Source organism: Zea mays, chromosome 5 (genome assembly GCF_902167145.1).
Source record: "Zea mays cultivar B73 chromosome 5, Zm-B73-REFERENCE-NAM-5.0, whole genome shotgun sequence".
NCBI lineage: Eukaryota > Viridiplantae > Streptophyta > Magnoliopsida > Poales > Poaceae > Zea > Zea mays.
This window is the reverse complement of record NC_050100.1, coordinates 108944534-108965630: the sequence shown is the minus strand read 5'-3', so window position 1 is coordinate 108965630 and position 21097 is coordinate 108944534. Positions and strand designations below refer to the sequence as shown.

General features: G+C 48.7%; 1 protein-coding gene across 3 annotated transcripts in view; it reads right to left on the bottom strand.

The window, feature by feature from the left end:
* LOC100193839 (uncharacterized) overlaps positions 1 to 20349 on the bottom strand; it is a 35510-nt gene extending 15161 nt beyond the window's left edge. For 2 of the 3 annotated variants that reach the window (XR_004858121.1, XM_008682975.4), the window contains exons 1-12: positions 20164 to 20349; positions 19907 to 20071; positions 18971 to 19067; positions 18832 to 18897; positions 11360 to 11439; positions 11185 to 11259; positions 10936 to 11085; positions 10609 to 10674; positions 10458 to 10523; positions 9787 to 9897; positions 9543 to 9629; positions 8986 to 9092 (exon numbers count right to left, since the gene is read on the bottom strand). Coding sequence is in view for 2 of the 3 variants with exons in the window: in XM_008682975.4 (XP_008681197.1) it covers positions 8986 to 9092; positions 9543 to 9629; positions 9787 to 9897; positions 10458 to 10523; positions 10609 to 10674; positions 10936 to 11085; positions 11185 to 11259; positions 11360 to 11439; positions 18832 to 18897; positions 18971 to 19067; positions 19907 to 20071; positions 20164 to 20247 (1154 nt within the window). In the remaining variant the exon portion in view is untranslated. The remainder of the gene's footprint in view (positions 1 to 8985; positions 9093 to 9542; positions 9630 to 9786; positions 9898 to 10457; positions 10524 to 10608; positions 10675 to 10935; positions 11086 to 11184; positions 11260 to 11359; positions 11440 to 18831; positions 18898 to 18970; positions 19068 to 19906; positions 20072 to 20163) is intronic. The other variant, NM_001367042.1, reaches the window with a different exon arrangement.
* Between the last annotated feature and the right edge of the window lie 748 nt (positions 20350 to 21097).

Genomic DNA, 21097 nt, shown 5'->3' with positions numbered 1-21097 from the left:
ACCGGTTGTTCATCCAGCTCGAGAAGGGCAGTGGTGAGAGCACGCGCTAGATCGTAAACACTGGCACAACAAACGCCAGCTGAGCTAACCTTGGTGGAACGACGCACAAGAACTTGGCGACGATGTCCACCTCCATCTGCTGACCAAGCTCCTTCAAATGTGTCACCAAGGTCGTCGGGCGGAGCAAGAAGTCATCCACTCCTTCCCCTTCCTTGAACTCCAGGAGCTCGTACTCCTGCCGCAGTTGTTGTATCTTGACCCGCTTTACTAGCCCTGAGCCGGTTCGCATCGTCTTCAGGTTGTCCCAGGCCTCCTTTGCCGTCGTTTTCGCCCCCAAGGACTGATGCATCTCTGGAGGAACCGCTCGTAGGATCGCCTCCATAGCCCACCAATCCTCGTTGCGCTCGACGTTCCTGGTGTCAACTGCCTCCCACAGTCCACGCGCCTCCATCATGACCTTCATCATCACAACCCGGTTGTCGTAGATGGTGCGAGTGACCATAGGGTATGGTGCTCCGCCTCCGACATCCCGCATCGTCCGCTAGATGACCAGAGCACTGCCTCCGCCACCGCGGTTGTGGCCCGACGAGTTGGATTAGGGATGTAATCGAATCAAATATGGACGGATATCACTGAAACCATATTTGTTTTTTATATTTTTATTAGAATTTGAATACGAATAGCTTCGAATACGAATACGAATGTTCTCGGATACAAATATAGATAGTTGTGTCGAATACGTAACTAGTCGGACACGGATATTGTCAGTAACGAATTTTTTGTCGGATACCGTGTAAGGCATCATTCCACACATATCATGGTTGTAATCATTTATCCACTCCTTGAGCCCAAACTTTTTTTACCATTATATGTGTACATATGTCGAGTTTTTGTAAAAAATCATGATTTTTTAAGCTATGTGTGTATTATTAATTTATTTTGTATAAAATCATCAAAATACAAATAAGTTACCAAGACTAATAAACATTCTATAAGAACATAACCTCAAGTCTCCACATGAAAATGATAAAGTGAAGTATTGATTATGTTGAAACTTGGATACTTGAGTGATTTCACGTGTAATTCACGCAACAAGTGAATGTGAAATGAAAGAAACACTAGCATATTGTGGATTTTAAGGTCCAAATATTTTGGAGAATTATATGTGGACATATGTTATGCCTCCATAAAATTTCATGAATTTCTGAGGCTATTTGTGTATTATTAATTTCTTTCTACAAAAAATCAATAAAATGCACACATCTATCCGGATAAGATAACCGGATACTCGAGAAGATATCCGGATATTCGATACATGATGGATATCAGACATATTATAATCGAATTCGATATCCGAACAGAATATCTGTATTCATATCCGTTATCCAAAAAAAAGTCTGGATATCCGAAAATTCCATCCGAACAAGTGTTCACCATCTTCGAATCCGGACGGATATTTTCCGAACCATATTACATCCCTAAGTTGGATCCTCGCCGCTCCCGGCGTCTAGGGGACTGGGACCTCGTCACACGCGACATCTCTTCAGGAACCAAAGTTCCAAATCAGGCTCTGATGCCACTGTTAGCAAAACCAACACCTTCTCCCATCAGCCACACCACTCACACACACTGTTTTTTATGAACAGTAGAGCTGATATGAAGTAGAAGCTTTATTCACAAGCTTAGCTTACAAGAGAGGGTTACATCCCTATTTATAGACAAAGGTGCTGCTACAGTAGGCCGGTTTGCTACAGTGGACCGGTGCTACCGTACTGGCAGTAGGGCAACTGCTATAGTACCTGCCAGCTCTTTGACAGGCTGACAGCTGCTACTGCTGCTACTACTTAGCTGTCAGCTACAGCTGACTTTATAGAACTCTAAAGACTCCTCTATGTAAGTAGAGGGACTCTAACTCTCATCAAGAGGATGACACTATGAGTTGAGGCAATTTTTCTGTTTATTTCCTCAAACACTACACAATGCCATACCCATCTAAGGGTTGGAGACCCATATTTATAGCCCTAGAGGCTGCACTACCACACCCTTCTCACACACTACACAACAGGATTGTCCTCTAGATGCTAAAGAGACTACAGAGGACAGTCAAAAGCGACTATTGTCCTCTAGATGCTAAAGCGACTACAGAGGACAGTCAAAAAGCGACTGCTGTCCTCTAGATGCTAAAGAGACTACAAAGGACAGTCAAGTTGTCCTCTAGATGCTAAGGACTATAGAGGACAGTCAAAAGCGACTGCTGTCCTCTAGATGCTCAAGACTTATTCCATCATTCTCCCCCTAAGTCTTGGGCGTCGTCTTGTGAGAAAGTTGGGCCATCCCGGACCTGGAGCAAAGCTCAACAAACTTGATCTTCCCAAGGGGCTTGGTGAGCAGGTCTGCAAGCTGATCCTTGGTGTTGATGTAACGCGCCTTGATGCTCCCTTCTGCCAAGCAGTCTCGGATGAAGTGGTATCTCAGCCGGATGTACTTGCTCCGTTCATGGAACACGGGGTTCTTGGCCAATGCCAGAGCGGACTGGCTGTCCACCCTGAGTTCCACCGCTCCAGTGTCTCTCCCGAGGAGATCACCGAGCAGTCGAGCCAGCCAGAGCGCCTGAGTCGAAGCAGTGGACGCCGCTATGTACTCGGCCTCGCAGCTGGACATGGCCACCACCTGCTGCTTGACCGACTGCCAGCTAATGAGGCACTTGCCGAGGAAGAAGAGGATCCCGCTTGTGCTCTTGCTAGTGTCGATGTCACCGGCGTGGTCGCTGTCGCTGTACCCGACAAGGTGTGCCTCCCCAGGGCACCTCGGGTAGTAGAGACCGTGGTCGAGAGTCCCCGCAACATAGCGGATGAATCTCTTCACAGCCTGCTCATGCTCCGTCGTCGGTCGCTGCAAGAACCGACTAACGTAGCCGACGGAGTATGCCAAGTCAGGTCGTGTGTGGACGAGGTAGCGAAGGCTCCCCACAAGACGTCGGTACTTAGTAGCATCCACCTCCTCCGTCGTGCTGTCGCGACTCAGCTTCAGCCTCTCCTCCATCGGAGTGAGAGCTGGGTTGCAGTCGGTGAGCCCAGCCAGCTCAACAATACGTTTGGCGTAGGCGGTCTGGCGAAGTGTGATCCCGGAGTCTCCCTGGTGCACCTCAATCCCCAGGTAGAAGGAGAGATGCCCCAGGTCACTCATTTGGAAGGTGGCCTCCATCTCTTCCTTGAACGCTGCCACCTCTGCATCCTTGGCGCCGGTGATCACCAAGTCGTCGACGTAGACACCCACCAGCAGGGCATTTTCTCCATTGCCCCGCCGATAGATGGCCGCCTCGTGCGGGCTTGGCATGAAGCCCATCCTCTTGAGCGTGGAATCCAGCTTGGCATTCCACGCCCTTGGTGCCTGTCGCAAGCCGTAGAGGGCCTTGCGCGGGCGCAACACCTTGCCTTCCTTGCCAGGGATCGCAAAACCTGGCGGCTGGTGTACGTAGACCTCCTCCTTTAAGTCGCCGTTAAGAAACGCCGACTTGACATCCATGTGATGAACATGCCAGCCCTCCAGTGCTGCCAGCGCGAGGAGTCGCACGGATTCCATCCGTGCTACAGGGGCGAAGGCATCGTCGAAGTCGATCCCCTCCTGCTGCAAGAAACCGCGTGCCACCAAGCGAGCCTTATGCTTGACGATGGCGCCGGCTTCATCCCTCTTCAGTTTGAACACCCACTTAAGGGTGATCGCGCGATGACCATGAGGGAGATCAGCGAGCTCCCAAGTGCGGTTCGTCTCAACCGCGTCCATCTCCGACTGCATCGCAGCACGCCAAGCCGCATGTTTCTCGGCCTCCGCGAAAGACCGAGGCTCACCATCGTCGCATGCAAGATGCAACTCTCCTGCCAGAATGCGAGATGCAGGGCCTGGCACCGACGGGTCGAGGAGAAGGCCCTCCACCCTTCGATACTGCAACGGCTCGTCGTCGTAGCACGCGTCGACGCGCTCCTCGTCGCGGGACAGAGGGGTCACGAGCTCCACTGGGTCGTGCTCGACACGAGCTGGTGTCGGAGAGGACGTTCCCGGAGAGGGTACCGTCGGTGCTGGAGTACGTGGTGGCGAAGAGCTCGCTGTAGCCGGAGTCGTGGCTGGAGTGCGTGGTGGTGAAGAGCTCGTTGTAGCAGGAGCTGGAGAGTGTGGCGCTGGAGTCGGTGGAGACTTGGGGGCTGGGGTAGACCTGCTCGGAGAAGAGTTGCCTACTCCCCCAGCTCACTCAAAGTGGACGTACTCGATGGTGAAGTCGTACGTCGGAGTCGTGTCGTCGTCCACCGCCTTGTCCCACGCCCAACCTCGCCCTTCGTCGAACACTACGTCGCGCGCCGTGCGCACACGCTGTGTTCTTGGGTCAAGGATGCGGTAGGCCTTCGAGCCCTCCGCGTAGCCAATGAACACCCCCGGGGTGCTCCTATCGTCGAGCTTGCTGATGTGGCCAAGCTCCTTGGTGAACGCGAGGCAGTCGAAGACCCGTAGCTGAGAGACCGTCGGCTTGCGCCCATGCCAAGCCTCGTACGGTGTCATCCCGTTGAGAGCCTTGGTGGGCGAGCGGTTGAGGATGTAAACCGCTGTCACCACCGCCTCTCCCCAGAAGACAGCTGGCATTCCTCTCTGCTTGAGGAGAGCCCGAGCCATCCCCACAACCGTCTGGTTGCGCCGCTCGACGACGCCGTTCTGCTGCGGGCTGTACGGCGCGGAGTAGTGGCGCTGAACGCCCTCATCCGCGCAGTACGACGCGAACTCAGCCGCCGTGAATTCGCCGCCGTTGTCGGTGCGCAGCACGCGCAACTTGCGGCCGCACTCCGCCTCCGCAGCGACCTGCACACGCCTGATGGCGTTCGCAGCCTCTCCCTTGCTGCCAAGGATCATCACCCACATGTAGCGGGAGAGATCGTCGACGAGAGGCAAGAAGTAGCGTCGTCCTCCTGGTGTGGCTGGTGTCACCGGGCCACACAAGTCCCCATGCACGAGCTCGAGCCTCTCCTTGGCTCGGAAGCTCGACTGCTGGGGGAAGGGGAGCTGTCTCTGCTTTGTCAACACGCAGACATCGCACAATTGCTCCACATGGTCAAGGCACGGCAGGCCTCGTACCATCTCCTTGGCGCTGAGCCGCTTCAGGGCTTCGAAGTTAAGGTGCCTGAAGCGCTCGTGCCACTGCCATGCCCCGTCGTCTCGACGAGCAGCAAGGCAGCAAGGTTGTGCCACCTTCACATTGAGGATGTAAAGCCGATTTGCACTCCTGCGTACCTTGGCAAGAAGGCGACGAGAGGGATCCCAGATCCTCATGACTTCGTGCTCGACCTCCACGCGCGAACCGTTCTCATCCAGCTGTCCCAAGCTGATGATAGAGTTTCTCAACGCGGGGATGTAGTAGACTCCGGTGAGCAGCCTGTGCTCACCAGACGTGGCGGTGAAGACGACTGAGCCGGCGCCCTTGATCTCTACACCGGAGGCGTCCCCAAACTTGACGGAGCCTCGGACGCTAGAGTCAAGCTCGGTGAAGAACTCCCGTCGGCCGGTCATGTGATGAGTGGCGCCGGTGTCGAGGCACCATCCTTCGATCATGTCCTTGTTGGAGCCGTCGCCGAGGAAAGTGCGTGCTTTCGACTCATCAAGGTGGAGGAGTGCCGCTGCGGTCGGTGCCGCTGGAGATGGCTCGATGCTTGCATGTGCCAGGAGCAGGGCCTCCTCCGCCTCCGCCTGTGCGACGTTGGCCTGGCCACGTCGTGGCTGCCGACAATCCCTGGCCCAGTGGCCAAGCTTGCCGCAGTTGTGGCAGCCGTCGTCTCGTGCCGGCTTCTTGTTGTCGACGGCGCCGCCTTGGGCACCTCCACGTGCACCACCCTCAGCATGTCCTCGCGCCCCGGCCTGGGCGCCTCCACGCGCCTTCGCGGCTTGCCGCGTTTGCGGCCTCGTGTCGAGGACTCCCCCTTCTTCTTGTCACCCTGGCAGGCCTCCCACTGCTCCCGAGTGAGATGTAGCTTCCCGCCGATAGTGATAGGCCCAGAGAGAGCCTGTGGTTCGTCGCCGTCGACCACCTTGAGGCGACCAATCGCCTCTTCGATCGTCATCGTGGAGAGGTCTAGCAGAGACTCGATCGAGCGAGCAATCTGCCTGTACTTCTCGGGGATGCAACGAAAGAGCTTCTCAACAGCTCTCTCCTCATCGTAGGTGTCGTCGCCGAACTGCACCATCTTCTGCAACAGAGTGTTGAGGCGGAGAGCAAAGTCATCAACATCCTCACCTGGCTTGAAGGCCAGGTTCTCCCACTCCTTGCGAAGTGCCTGTAGTGTGGTCTTGCGGGCACGATCGCTGCCGATGCGGGTCGCAGCAATGGCATCCCAGGCCTCCTTGGCAGTCCGCTTCTGGGAAAGCGAAAACTGCATCTCGGGCGGGACTGCAGTAATGAGGGCATCCAGCGCCCGCCGATCCTCGTGGTAGTCGACGTCGTCGTAACGAACTGCTTCCCACATGTGGCGAACCTGGAGCCGTACCCTCATCACCGCGGCCCACTCGACGTAGTTGGTCTTGGTGAGGGTAGGCCACCCACCGCCGGGACCGATGTCCCTGACAATGGCCTGGGCCATGCGGCGACCATGGTACCGATCCGGGAGGGAGAACCGCGCCGCCTGTAGAGGCCGCGATCTCCGTCGACTCGGTCGCCGCCGCCAGGAGCACCGCCGGCGCGTCTACGCCCGTCTGGGCTGCCGCCGCGTGCGCCCCCGCCTGGAGCGTCGGCGGCGCGGCGGCGCCTATCCGGGCTGCCGCCACGCGCGCCCCCATGGGGATGCGCGGCTGCCCACTGTGTCGCCTGCTCTCGCGCTGCTTCCTTCGCCAGCCTGAGCTCTTCGTCGGTGTTGTCGTCGACAGAAGCAGAGCTGCCAGCTCTACTGCCGCGCAGAACCTCGAGCTCTGTTGCCGCCGCACGTGCAGCATCCGCCGCCTCCGCCGCTTCTACTTCCGCTCTCGCCGCTGCCAGTTCCGCCGCCGCCAACCGTGCTGCCCTCGTCGTTGTCGCTGCAGCCGCTGCTGCTGCTCGCTCGCGTTCTTGTGCCGCGGCGACCTCGGCCTCCTGCTGGCGCCGCGCACTCGAAGTGGCCGAGCGTAGGGACATGGTGGGCTAGTGAGGGGTTGCTGCGTGTGGAAGAGGCTGTCTCAGACGAAAGGCTGCTCGTCTGAGCAGGAGAGGAAGGAACAGTTGGAGCTCTTGCTGCCGACTGAGTGTGGGGAGAGACGCGGGAAGGAGATGAGCACGAGATGTTTAGGCTGCAGGATAGTTTGGCTCTGATACCAATTGTAAGTAGAGGGACTCTAACTCTCATCAAGAGGATGACACTATGAGTTGGGGCAATTTTTCTGTTTATTTCCTCAAACACTACACAATGCCATACCCATCTAAGGGTTGGAGACCCATATTTATAGCCCTAGAGGCTGCACTACCACACCCTTCTCACACACTACACAACAGGATTGTCCTCTAGATGCTAAAGAGACTACAGAGGACAGTCAAAAGCGACTGTTGTCCTCTAGATGCTAAAGCGACTACAGAGGACAGTCAAAAAGCGATTGCTGTCCTCTAGATGCTAAAAAGACTACAAAGGACAGTCAAGCTGTCCTCTAGATGCTAAGGACTACAGAGGACAGTCAAAAGCGACTGCTGTCCTCTAGATGCTCAAGACTTATTCCATCACTCTATACTATTCTAGTATATTAAGCACAAGAGCACACATATTAGTTCTAACAAGGTTCAGTTTAGGTTCAGGTTCTGGTCAGTCACAACTCACAATAAAGCAATCTGTTATTTTGTATATCATGGTTGTTTGTTCTAATTTATATAATATTTATATAGGTATATATATATATACTTAAATAAGTATAACTACTAGTATAAAAGGTCTAGGACGACCAGGGGCTGACTAGGGGTTGACTAGTCACCTGGTCGGTCCTAGGGATCGACGAGGCGACTTGAAATCATTGATTAGATACATATGGGGTTACATATATAGGGAGAGATGCCTTGGAAGGCAAGATACCTTAGACCATCTCCAACCATCCCCCACATTTCTCCTCATATCTGTACTTTCTATTATATTTTACTACATCACCCCCAAAAGATACTCCCCCCACACACAGGACGTCTCCAACCATTCACCCTATCTAGCTCCCCCTATATACTATAATTGAATTATTTGACAATTTTTCATCAGTTTTTGAAGTTAAAAAAATCAATGTTTTCAAGTCGGATGACTTGCTGGTCGTTCTGGCTGACCGACTAGGGCGATTAATCGCGATTAATCACGATTAGTCGGACGACTTGGGCGATTAATCGTGATTGGTCCAAACCGTCTTGAACGATTAATCGCGACTAATCACGATTAATCGGACGACTTGAAAACATTTAAAAAATCATGGACTATTTGTACTACTATAATACACACTGTTAAATGGCACTGAACGTGAGGTGGGGGAGGGGTGGGGGCACGTTGGAGATGGTCTTAGGAGGCAAGGCATGGCCAGCCCTAATACAAATATACTTCTAACAATGGCAAAAAAAAGGAGATGGGTCAATTCTCAATTTGACTATATGCACATCGCATGAATTGGTATTTGCTACTTCCTCTCTGGATTCCAGGTAGCAATTCCATCAACATCCAAACAACAGATTTGGTATTGTAGCCCATTTTTAAAACTAGTCTAATTTGGTATTAAAACCTTTCAATTCCAGCAGCTCAATATTCACATCCGAAAGGACTCTAATGCAGACTAGACACCACAGTTAATGAGATGAAGCCAAAAAGGATTGACGAGGAAATGGGAGGTCAAGCTACATGAACAGAAAGCTTGGTGTAAAATTACAAAGCAAGTGGCTAGAACTAACAACTAGCTCGCTCAGCTAGTGCTTTTAAACAAAGCCACACAAAACAAAACAGAACATACAAATTAGCTACTGTAAGCTACCTCTCTGTAAAATCTTTGTAATGCTCTGTGAAGTCCTCTCCAAGTCTATCCGATGGTTGCCCAGTAACAATCTTGTAACCACATAGACTGTTCGTTGTGTTTGGAGTCTGAAATGCAGATTTTGTCAGCACTCGTTTAGATAATGGAAATAAATCTGGCTTCAGCTTTTGTCTCCAAGAAAACCAGACTACTTATTACTCCATTCCAAATTGTAAGTTGTTCAGACGTTTTACTGTTTTAGATAGTCTTTTGTATGTATCCAGATATAATGTATATGTATATCTATGTACACAGCAAAAAACAATGAACCTAGAGAAGCTAAAAATGACTTGCTTTGGAACGAAGGGAGTAAAAAATTGTGTAACCACACAAATGTCTTGCTCAGAACTCAATACTAGCATTATAAGGCCTTAGAAAGAAAGCAAAAAGAATCATTGCCGATGTTTCAAGCACATGACAACTTGAAGAATGTGCTCCTTATTGACAGATTTGGTCAGCACTTAGAAAGAGCATCCATGAAGAAACAATATGATTAATAACTGATGACCAAACCTAACCTTATGAGCCAAATGATGATAAGTGTACAGCAAGCATTCAACATAATTATGGTTGATATCGTCCACCTTCTTCCCAGGCATATATTTCTGCAACTCAAACAGTAACAGAATGCTCAAAACTGTGCAGAAAAAATAACAAATGCTAAATAGTCTGTTACCAAAAGAAGTCATTACAGTTGAGTACTAACGTTGAGTAATTGTGCTCAGGCCTCAGATACATATTTAAATTAAGAAGTGTACTAACGTTGAGTAACTGAACAACAGATGGAAGCAGCTGACGTGAATCTTGAGCTGTCGCGTACGGTGAACTTGAAGCAATAGTCTTGAGCAAATCCAGTTTCTTTTCTTCAGGAATCTAAAGTATGCATAGCATAGAAAAAAAAATAACTTAGTTTCTAAAAATAAAAGTTCCAGTTTATGCAGGACATGGGTTTCCAATTTTTGCATGATATGGGTAATGAGTTTGAGTGGAGTGTCAAACTGTTATAACAAAGCGAGTAAGCGACAGCATAAACCGTCATAACTACTGTGTAGTGCAGCTTCTTTTTTATTAATTTATCCCATGTTAGCTTTCATTAGGAGTGTAACCAATTTATTGAACATTTTTACTTCAAAAACAATTTATTAATAGATCTGGTATCTACATCCAGGAAACCATTCACTGGACAAATGCGAACTACGATATAGCAAATATAAACTGTGAAGAGTCAAACAAAAAATATCAACTTCATGATGATTCTGCAGCCAGACCAAACAAGGAAGACACATTTAAAGCATTCTTTGTTCAGAATGAAAATACTGAATCAATAGAAAGAAAGATGTAATGCTTTGCTTGTCGACATGCTGTTTCAAGGAAATGCTTTCTGCAGTTCTTCATGTGAATTAGAGAGGCAAAGCACAAGTGGAAATGATTACCTTCTCGAATGCTGGAACAATTTGCTTAACGAAGTAATTGAGGAACTTGCTTGCTGATGCTCCTCTCTGCAAATCATGTAATCCAAATTACAATATGATATCCACCAACAACTTAATAACTCATCGTCGTTTTTTGGATATTTAGTGATACCATGAAGATAGGAAGAGCCATATACATGCATGAAATCCACCTTTCAATGTGGTCAATGTCCGAAACCTGGAAGGATGAATGAGAATGATGAGAAAAAAACACAGTTTATCACAAATCAAGAACACAAAACAAAGCTTAATTTTTATACCATGGATCATGGAAAAAAGTTTACAAGAACTTATCCTCATACATTTCTAATATGCTTCTATAAACATTCAAGTAACAGAAAGCACTTAAACTAGTGCAGCTTCTACAGAATTAATCTGTTATTTTGCATATCAACATACAGTACATTTGGTTCCAATACTGTCCGCATAACATGCTTACATTGAATTGTGAGTTGAGATCAGCCTGTGCTTGAATAATTTCAATTAGTTCTTGAAAGGACTCTCTAGGAGCAGAATCCCCAAATATGCTCAAGCTTCGCAGAAACCCCATGAATAGTTCAAATTCTGAACCAGTTACATCTTGCACACTCTGAATAATGTCATTTATTCAAGCTCAACAAATAACATAAATAGAGAATTGAACAATGTAAACAATCGTATGGTCAAAAACTGAAAACAGTCAACATACTTTCTTTACCAAATCCGTTATAAATCTCTCCATTTCTGCTTGAGGTTTCAGTAGCTCTGCTTTAAGAGGAAAAACCTAAATCAAAAAAAAAAAACACAGACACATTCTTGATCTAGCACGCTACAATTTAATTTATCCACAAAACATGTAAATCTCTCAATTTATAGATATGTACCTTGTCTCGAAGAAAACAAATAATCTTCTCACGAATCTCTGATCCTTGCTCCACATGCTTAAATAAAGGTTGTAAAGAATCTGGCCAATATAAGGTACGCATTAACAGAAGGAACCAATGGACATATAAGAGAATGAACAACTGAAAAGGAGAATTCATACAATACAAGCATAGTGTGCATTTCAAAAAAAAACAAATGAAGAGATTCCCTCTTGTGTCTCCAATGTACCCTATGGGCCTCAATACTATCATCCAATTCAGTCAGCCCCTATTATTATTAACATTGTATCAGAGCTCTAGGTTTTATGATCCAACTAACAACCCACATTGTATCAGAGCTCTAGGTTTTATGATCCAACTAACAACCCCTCTTGGTATCAGAGCTCCTGGTGTTGTTGCAGTATTGTGCTGCTGCTGTTTATTTTGGATAACGGAGGTACAGCTGGCATGATCTTCAGTTTACCATCATACTGTCATTTGCGGGTATTAGGCTGGATCTAGTGCTAGTAGTCTATATCTACCGCCACCTCACTATCAACCAGTCTGTATCTACCAGCGTCAGCCTTTATCTACCACAATCTTCCAGTGCACACACAGCCTTTACCGTTAACCTACAGCCACATCAGTTTTTCTTTTACAGATTCATGCACAACAAAACACGAGTTTAAATTCAGATAAAGTACAAAAAAATGCAGAAAACATTTAAAAATACATATCTCGTTAAAAACAAAACTACATAAATTAAAAAAAATCATAAAATGCGACTATTTTAAAAACTAATAAAAGTACGAAGTTCGTAAAAAAACTAATCGTACAACTTTGCATTTAACGACCAACGTGTGGAGCCTTCCTTTTTTTCTAGAACGTGCGGGAGAGCTGTGCATCTTTATATTATAGAGAGGGAAAAAATCAAACATGAATTACATCCATAACAGAAACAAAAAAGAAGCAAAAGAAAAGCAAAGAACAAAAAGGTTACATAGGAGTAAAAGGAATGGAACCGATATTATTCATGGAACTAAGGAACCCTAGCTGACCCAAACTTCTGGCGCCCGCCATGAGCCAACAGGAGAACTCATCACTGAACAGCTGCTGCATCCTCTGAATGGAAGGACAAATCCCATCAAAGACCGTTCTATTTCTATGCAGCCAGAGGCACCAAGCCCCCGGGATGATGACACAGTTTAACCCTTTTCTCTTATCCTTCCTTGTACTCTTACTGGCCTTCCTCCACCAGTCCTCAAACGACCGCTCATCAGCCCTAGGAGTGAGGTGGCTCATCTCGAGTGAGTCAAAGATAAGAAACCAGAATTGTCGGGCAAAAACTCAGGTTGTGAGGATGTATTGAATCGTTTCCTTTTCTTGGTCACACAAAGGGCAGCTGCTCGGGTGCTGCAATGGGTAATCAAAGCTATTGATAAGATTAGAAGGGCTTTCCTTTGGAAAGGTCGGAAAGAGGTCAATGGAGGTAGCTGTTTGGTGGCATGGGATATAGAGTAACAAGACCTCGGTGTCTACTGTCTAGGGGGTCTCGGAGTACCAAACATTTGGTTCATGGGCTGGGCGTTGCAGCTAAGATGGCTTTGGTTCCGCAAAACTGACCCTTCTAAGCCATTATGCGGCTTAGAGTTCAAGGTCCAGAAGCAAATCCGCGACTTTTTTGCGATCTGTGGTGTCATTGGTTGGCAACGGGCGGAACACACTTTTTTGGAAAGATAGATGGCTCAATGGGAAAACTATTACTGATTCGGCACCAGAGGTGGCTGCTGCGTGGAGCCTTGTCATGTCAACTAGTTTTAATTGTTTGGCCAACCATTTAACGACCAACATGTGGAGCCTTCTCATGTCGTCATTCAAGTTGTCGGTGTTCTAATCCATCAACTTGGTGAACGAATCGTACAACTTTGCATAATTTAACTTCTCGGGCCTTATAGAGCCACTTCGCTATTGTTGGAATAAGTCTCGTGGCCTGTGGGAAGGACAGCAGCAGTCCTTGTCGGTTTTTTACTGCAGGGACAGCAGCATCTCAGTCATTTTGACTGCAAGGACAACGTGGGACAGCAGCAGCATGTTAGTCTTTTTGACTGCAAGGACAGCGTGTTGAAGGCATCTCCTTTTCCACTTCTCTAGCTTTTGGAGAACAGCAGCTTGCTGCAGTTTTCTTTTGACTTACAACAGCACCTAGTGGTTAGTGCAGTTTGTAGGACAGCATATTCGCATCTCTAGGAAGCATATGTTGCAGCCCCTTGGGTTATAAATATGTATCACAACCCTTAGACTGGTATAGCATTGTGTAGTATTTGACAAAATAAACAGAAAATCGCCCCAACTCATAGTGTCATCCTCTCGATGAGAGTAAGAGTCTCGTTGCTTACAATTGGTATCAGAGCGAGGTTATCTTGCAGCCTAAACATCTCTTGCTCATCTCCTTCTCGCGCATCTCCTTATACTCAATCAGAAGCAAGAGCTCCAATTGTTCCTTCCTCTGCTGCTCGGACGAGCGGCCTTTCATCTGAGAGAGCCTCTACCACACGCAGCGACCCCTCGCTAGCACACCATGTCTCTACGCTCGATCACTTCGAGTGCGCATCGCCAGCAGGAGGCCGAGGTCGCCACGGCATAAGAACGCAAGCGAGCAGCAGCGGCGACTGCAGCGATAGCGGCGACTGCAGCACGACTGGCGGCTGCGGAACTGGCAGCAGCGAGAACGGAAGTAGAAGCAATGAAGGCGGCAGATGCTGCTCGTGCGGCGGCGACAGAGCTCGAGGCTCTGCGCGGCAGTAGCGCCGGCAACTCTGTTTCCGGCGACGGCAGCACCAACAACGAGCTCGGGCTGGCAAGGGAGGCAATGCAAGTGCAGGCGACACAATGGGCAGCCGCGCGCCCGCGCAGCGATAGCCTAGATAGGCGCAGGCGCGTCGACGGCGCTCCAAGCGAGAACGCACGCAGCGGCAGCCCAGATGGGCGCGGACGCACCGACGGTGCTCCCGGTGGCAGCGGCCGGGTCGACAGAGATCGCGGCCTCTACAGGCGGCACGGCTCTCCCTCCCCAGATCGGTACCATGGTCACTGTGGGGTCCAGGCCGTTGTCAGGGACATCGGTCTCGGCGGTGGGTTGCCTACCCTCACCAAGACCGACTACGTCGAGTGGGCCGCGATGATGAGGGTACGGCTCCAGGTTCGCCACATGTGGGAAGCGGTTTAGTACGGCGACATTGACTACTACGTGGATCGACGGGCGTTAGATGCCCTCATTGCTGCAGTCCCGTCCGAGATGCAGTTTTCGCTTTCCCAGAAGTGGACTGCCAAGGAAGGCTGGGACGCCATCACTGCGACCCGCATCGGCAGCGACCGTGCCCGCAAGACTACACTGCAGGCACTTCGCAAGGATTGGGAGAACCTGGCTTTCAAGCCAGGTGAGGATGTTGATAACTTTACACTTCGCTTCAACACTCTGTTGCAGAAGATGGTGCAGTTCGGCGACGACACCTACGATGAGGAGAGAGCCGTCGAGAAGCTCTTCCGTTGCATCCGCGAGAAGTATAAGCAGATCGCTCGCTCAATCGAGTCTCTGCTAGACCTCTCCACGATGACGATCGAAGAAGCGATTGGTCGTCTCAAGGTCGTCGACGGCGACGAACCACAGGCCCTCTCTGGGCCTATCACCATCGGCGGGAAGCTACATCTCACTCGGGAGCAGTGGGAGGCCTGCCAGGGTGACAACAAGAAGGAGGAGTCCTCCTCCTCTAGACGGGGCCGCAAACGCGGCAAGCCGCGCAAGGCGCACGGAGGCGCCCAGGTCGGGGCGCGAGGACAAGCTGAGGGTGGTGCCCGCGGAGGCGCCCAAGGCGGCGCCGTCGACAACAAGAAGCCGGCACGAGATGACGGCTGCCACAACTATGGCAAGCTTGGCCACTAGGCCAGGGAATGGCGGGTCTAGCAGAGAATCGATTGAGCGAGTGATCTGCTTATACTTCTCGGGGATGCAACGGAAGAGCTTCTCGACGGCTCTATCCTCATCGTAGGTGTCGTCGCCGAACTGCACCATCTTCTGCAACAGTGTTGAGGCGAAGAGCAAAGTCATCAACATCCTCACCTGGCTTGAAGGCCAAGTTCTCCCACTCCTTGCGAAGTGCCTGTAGTGTGGTCTTGCGAGCACGGTCGCGATGATGGCGTCCCAGGCTTCCTTGGCAGTCTGCTTCTGGGAAAGCAAAAACTGCATCTCAGGCGGGACTGCAGCAATGAGGGCATCTAGCGCCCGTCGATCCTCGTAGTAGTCGACGTCGCCGTACCGAACTGCTTCCCACATGTGGCGAACCTGGAGCCATACCCACATCACCGCTGCCCACTCGACGTAGTTGGTCTTGGTGAGGGTAGGCCACCCACCACCGGGACCGATGTCCCTGACAACGGCCTGGACCCCACGGTGACCATGGTACCGATCCGGGGAGGGATATCTGCGCCGCCTGTAGAGGCCGCGACCTCCGTCGACCCAGCCACCGCCATCGGGAGCACCGTCGGCGTGTCCGCGCCCATCTGGGCTGCCGCCGCGCGCGCCCCCATGGGGGTGCGCGGCTGCCCATTGTGCCGCATGCTCTTGCGCTGCCTCCCTTGCCAGCCTAAGCTCATCGTTGGTGCTGCCGTCGCCGGAAACAGAGCTGTCGACGCTACTGCCACGCATAACCTCGAGCTCTGCCGCCGCTGCACGGTCAGCATCCGCCGCCTCCGCTGCTTTTACTTCCGCTCTCGCTGCTGCCAGTTCCGCAGCCGCTAGTCGTGCTGCTCTCGTCGCTGTCGCTGTCGCTGCAGCCGCCGCTGCTGCTCGCTCACGTCCTTGTGTCGCGGCGACCTCGGCAGTGATCGAGCGTAAAGACATGGTGTGCTAGCGAGGGGTCGCTGCGTGTGGAAGAGGCTCTCTCAGATGAAAGGTTGCTCGTCCGAGCAAGAGAGGAAGGAACAGTTGGAGCGCTTGCTTCCGACTAAGTATGGGGAGAGGCGATGGAAGGAGGTGAGCTAGAGATGTTTAGGCTGCAAGATAACCTCGCTCTGATACCAATTGTAAGCAACGAGACTCTTAACTCTCATCGAGAGAATGACACTACGAGTTGGGGCAATTTTTCGTTTATTTTCTCAAACACTACACAATGTCATACCCATCTAAGGGTGGGGGCTCTGTTCTTAAGGCGTCGCCTAGGCGACGCCTAGGCGTCCGGGCGGTGGTCTAACGCCTAGGCGCCTTGCCCGCCTACCTCGCCTAGGCGCCGCCTAGGCGTCCAGGCGGTTGTCCAACGCCTTGGACCGCCTTACCGCTTTAAAAACCATGGGTGGGGGACACATATTTATAGCCCTAGGGGCTGCACTACACACTACACAGTGAACACGCTGCACTACACACTACTCTGCAGTATTAGAGATGTTGTTGTCCCTGCTGTCCTCTAGATGCTAAAGGAGGACAGTCAAAAAGCTTCTGTTGTCCTCTAGATACTAAAGGAGATGTTGTTGTCCTGCAACACGTTGTCCTTCACTTTGTTCTTAAGGCGTCGCCTAGGCGTCCGGGCGGTGGTCTAACGCCTAGGCGCCGCCTAGGCGTCCAGGCGGTGCTCCAACGCCTTGGACCGCCTTACCGCTTTAAAAACCATGGAACTCCTTCACAAGACCATGCGCTGTCTTCTAGTCTAAAGAACTGCAGCAAAGCACTGTTGTCCTCTACCCAACCTACTGATCTTAAAGAAGTCAAAAACTGCAGTAAGGAAAGGTGTCGTCCTGCCTGCTGTTGTGCTGCCCTGCCTACTGTTCTCTACCCAACCTGCTGTCCTTAACGCAGTAAAGACCAACAGCAGATGTTGTTGTCCTTCCCACAGACCACGAGACTTATTCCAACACCTAAACCCTAAACGGAGAAGGAAGTGTGTGAATGAAGACTTGAGAATTGGAGGTGAAAGTGTGTGAATGAAGGCAAGGATCCCCTCTGTTTATAAGTAAATTCAAAGAAATGGAATTTTTTGAAAGTTTTTGGGATTTTTATCAAATTGAAATGATTGAAATGAAATGGACGAATCACGGGCTGCCACGTGGACACCAGTTGGTCGGTACCGACCGTGCCCGGTTGGCAGCGGCTAGGTCCCAACGCATCAGTCGTTACCGGTCGATTGGTATTGACCGTGCGCTCTCCAACGCGAGCGTTGTAGCCCAGACCAACCGATAGGTGGCCCAACCGACCGACCAGTCGTGCCGCCTCTCGTCCATAGCGATCGATACCGACCGCTTGGGTCGCCACTCGCCACGCCAGTGGTCGGTACAGACCCGCATTGGCATCGATCTTAGTGTCATGCCTTCAATCTTTTGCGACCACTATCGCCAATTTGTTTTGATGCTGCTATAGCTAAGGCCTATTTCCTAAATTTTGAATTGCATGTTTGTCCATCCAAGTCCATTTGCACATCTCGAGTTCATCCATATTGTGCATGTCCACAGATTTAGTCAGATCAGCCAATTTATTTTGTTTAATGGTTAGCTGAATCCTGTCAATTTATCTAATCACCATCATCATTGATGCGACTATGCCCTCTTGGTCTCTTTCGTAGCCATTTCCCTACATGTCCTGATCGTATCATCAATCCTACTATGCCATCTTGCAAAAATAACCTTTTGTTCTTCATTTGGCTTGATTTGGCACATCTATTTATTCTCAACGGGTTGAAGTCTCTGAAGCAAGGTTCATAGTTTAAGAGTTCAAGTACTGTTTGTGAAGACTTAAGATATTTGCTGAAGTATGTGTTGTGAAGGCAATACCCACTTATTGAGATCAATTTCTACATCGCCATTTTTAAAGAGTTGCACGCTCTGACGCCATCTTCGATTATAAATGTATTGTTTTTCTTTTTCAAGTTTACTACATAGTGTCAACTCTCCAAACACATCAACATTGCATTCACGTTGCATTTGAGAGGGGTGTTACGGTATAACAGTCAAGGGTATTAGTGTAGTCTCCTAGTCTAGGGTTTCCCTCTTGTATCCCTATAGGCCTCAATACTATCATCCAATTCAGCCCCTATTATTAGTAACACATAGAAGGTTCAAGCTCCATATCTTGAACAGTGATAACATATAATAAAGGAATAGCTTGAAAGGCCAGGAATGGTTGTCATCCATACATGCCTCAATTCAATGCCATTAACTAACGGAATAAGCAAAAGAAATATCTGAAGGACAGACACTGAGTACAGAACTAGTACTTTATACTTTATAATAAAATAAACAGCATTCGTTTTCACTGCCTTGTAGTTAGGCAATCCACAAAACTAAGCTTATATGTGGGTTCATGGTCTAGCCCATTTGTATCCCTACATGTAGTATCTTTAATCACAAGACAGATTACCTAAATAATTGGAGGAAATTTCGCATAGATTCACAGTGTAAGCTATTCAAATCATATAATCATTAACAATCAATGATGGGCATTGGAATCTTACTTTTAACATCTTCTCGTATAAGGGACATGAGTGCTTTATGAACAGCATCACGTTCCACATTTTCCTCTGAAATGTAGGCAAAAAATTAGAGGTGCGTATGCAATAATCATTGCAGCAAAGTAAAATAGGAAGACCATACCGCTTGTAAGGAGTTGTCCCAAAACATCTGCAATTTTTGACACAAATTCAGTATCTTTACCAAGAAGTGGAAAACCCCGAATAGCTTGTATTCTGATCTGTTGGAACATATACATAAAAAACACCATGTTGATTATTCTCATTAAACAAATGTAAGAAACACTATATAGAATCAAATAACAGTGTATCTATTTTTGTAATGTTATTCAAGAAGTGCCAAATAAATATTGAAAACAACTGTTTAAAAGAGTAAGTGTCATGTGAAGTAATCAAGGACAAACATGAAACAAATAGTTGATGTATCACAAGCATAACATGACAGATTGCAATTGTTTATACAGCATTGAAGTGTTTGGCCACGTATGATCAACAGTGAAACAAGTGAATATCACCCATTCAGTGTTTCTTGTGATGTCCCCCATTAAAATAACTCAGGTATAAAAAGGTCTTTTTGTTTCCCAAATTGTTCAAGCCTAAATTTCACTTTCTAGCAAATCCTGTATTAGTGGTTGAAATACCAATTATCAAAAATACATTAACAGGATAATCATTTTGCTGGTTAAGAATAGATTTGGTAGAGAGATATTATACTCTCTGTGCATGTACAGATGTACTCTTGAGCTATTGTAAGTGTTCCTCACATACGAATAGAGTAATAAATGGCAGAAAAAACACAATGTGCAGTGCAATAAGCAAATGACTAATTTTTTTTAAGAAACATAGTTTTCGAAATGAAGCTGCCTGAACACAATGGAAACCCAATCCAGCTATTTTTAGTTCACTCAAAATATTGGACCAACCTATCACATAAACTGCTAGTGGGTTTGCTCTCAACTGGTGGTTACACAGAATAACTTGCCAAATCATGCCGCTCTGCCAACAGTGAAGAGATGCGAGCATATAAACTCGCCAAATCTAGAGAGATGCGAGCAAATACCGCGAGCTCCTCCATATCAACGAGGTCGAACATGGCCGACATGGCGCGGGTGGCGAGTGCAGGGAAGCTCCGGAAGAACCTCGGGATGAGCTGCGCTGCGAGCTGCTTCGCCTTGACACTCTGCCCCTTCACTGCTGCAATAATCGCCTCGTAGTCCGCCGCAAGCTGCAATTCCGAAACCGAAAACCCCACGTCACTCAAAACCCTAGCCTGAACACGGACCGGCCTCAACAAAATCTGGGAGAGCGGGGAAGCACCTCGGACTTGTCCTTGGCGGAAGAGAGGCGCTCGCCGAGCTCGTAAAGCCGCTCCACCTCGGCTGCGTCGGCATCGGCGGCCATTAGAGGAGAGCGAGGGGATTCGGGAGTTAGGGTTTGGGAGGGAACGGAACTGGGAAGGTAACGGTGAAAGTTGTTTCTTTGACCACGGGGCCACTAGTTCCCAAAGCAAGTTCTTTAAATTAATTCAAGGTGTATTAATCAAAAGTCATTTTTCAACATTTCCTTAAACGAGATATCAAATATACTCCGTATCAATTTATTAAGATCTTTTTGATGGAAATAATAGTTAGCCGCTAAATTAGTTGAAGACATCCAAACATTTTTATCTAATAGTTTAGCTATTAGTTAATTTTATTAGTAAATTAACTAAGGGAACGTATCTGGTGCAAACCAACCCCTCCGTGCAACCGTGCAAACTTTTAATCTGAACCACATGATGTTGATCTAAGGTGGCGTGTGGGGGAGTGCGAAGGGGATCTGAAAAAATGTGATTAGCAGCGGGTGGTTAAGTGTAAAATTATTCACGCCCCTGTGTCCCTTGGATCAACATCATGTGGCCCAGATTAGAAGTTTGCACGATTGCACGGAGGAGTTGGTTTGCAACAGATATGTTCCCATTAATTAATACTTAATTAGTTATTTATTAGCTAACTAATTCTACCAGCAATTTTTAGGATGTTCGATTCGGATTAAAGTTAGTTGTCTGAACTACTCTAACTGTAATACATGGAGACAAAACACTATAAAAGCAGTATAAGCCGGTATGAATTGAAACCATCCTTTTAGCTCAAGTTCATCATTTTTCTTTCTGTTGGAATGCGAACCCATAACCATAAACAGGGTTGGGAGTAGTATTAATAGACTTAGTAAATGGGTCAGGCCCATTACAGTGAGGGTGAGACGGTAATTA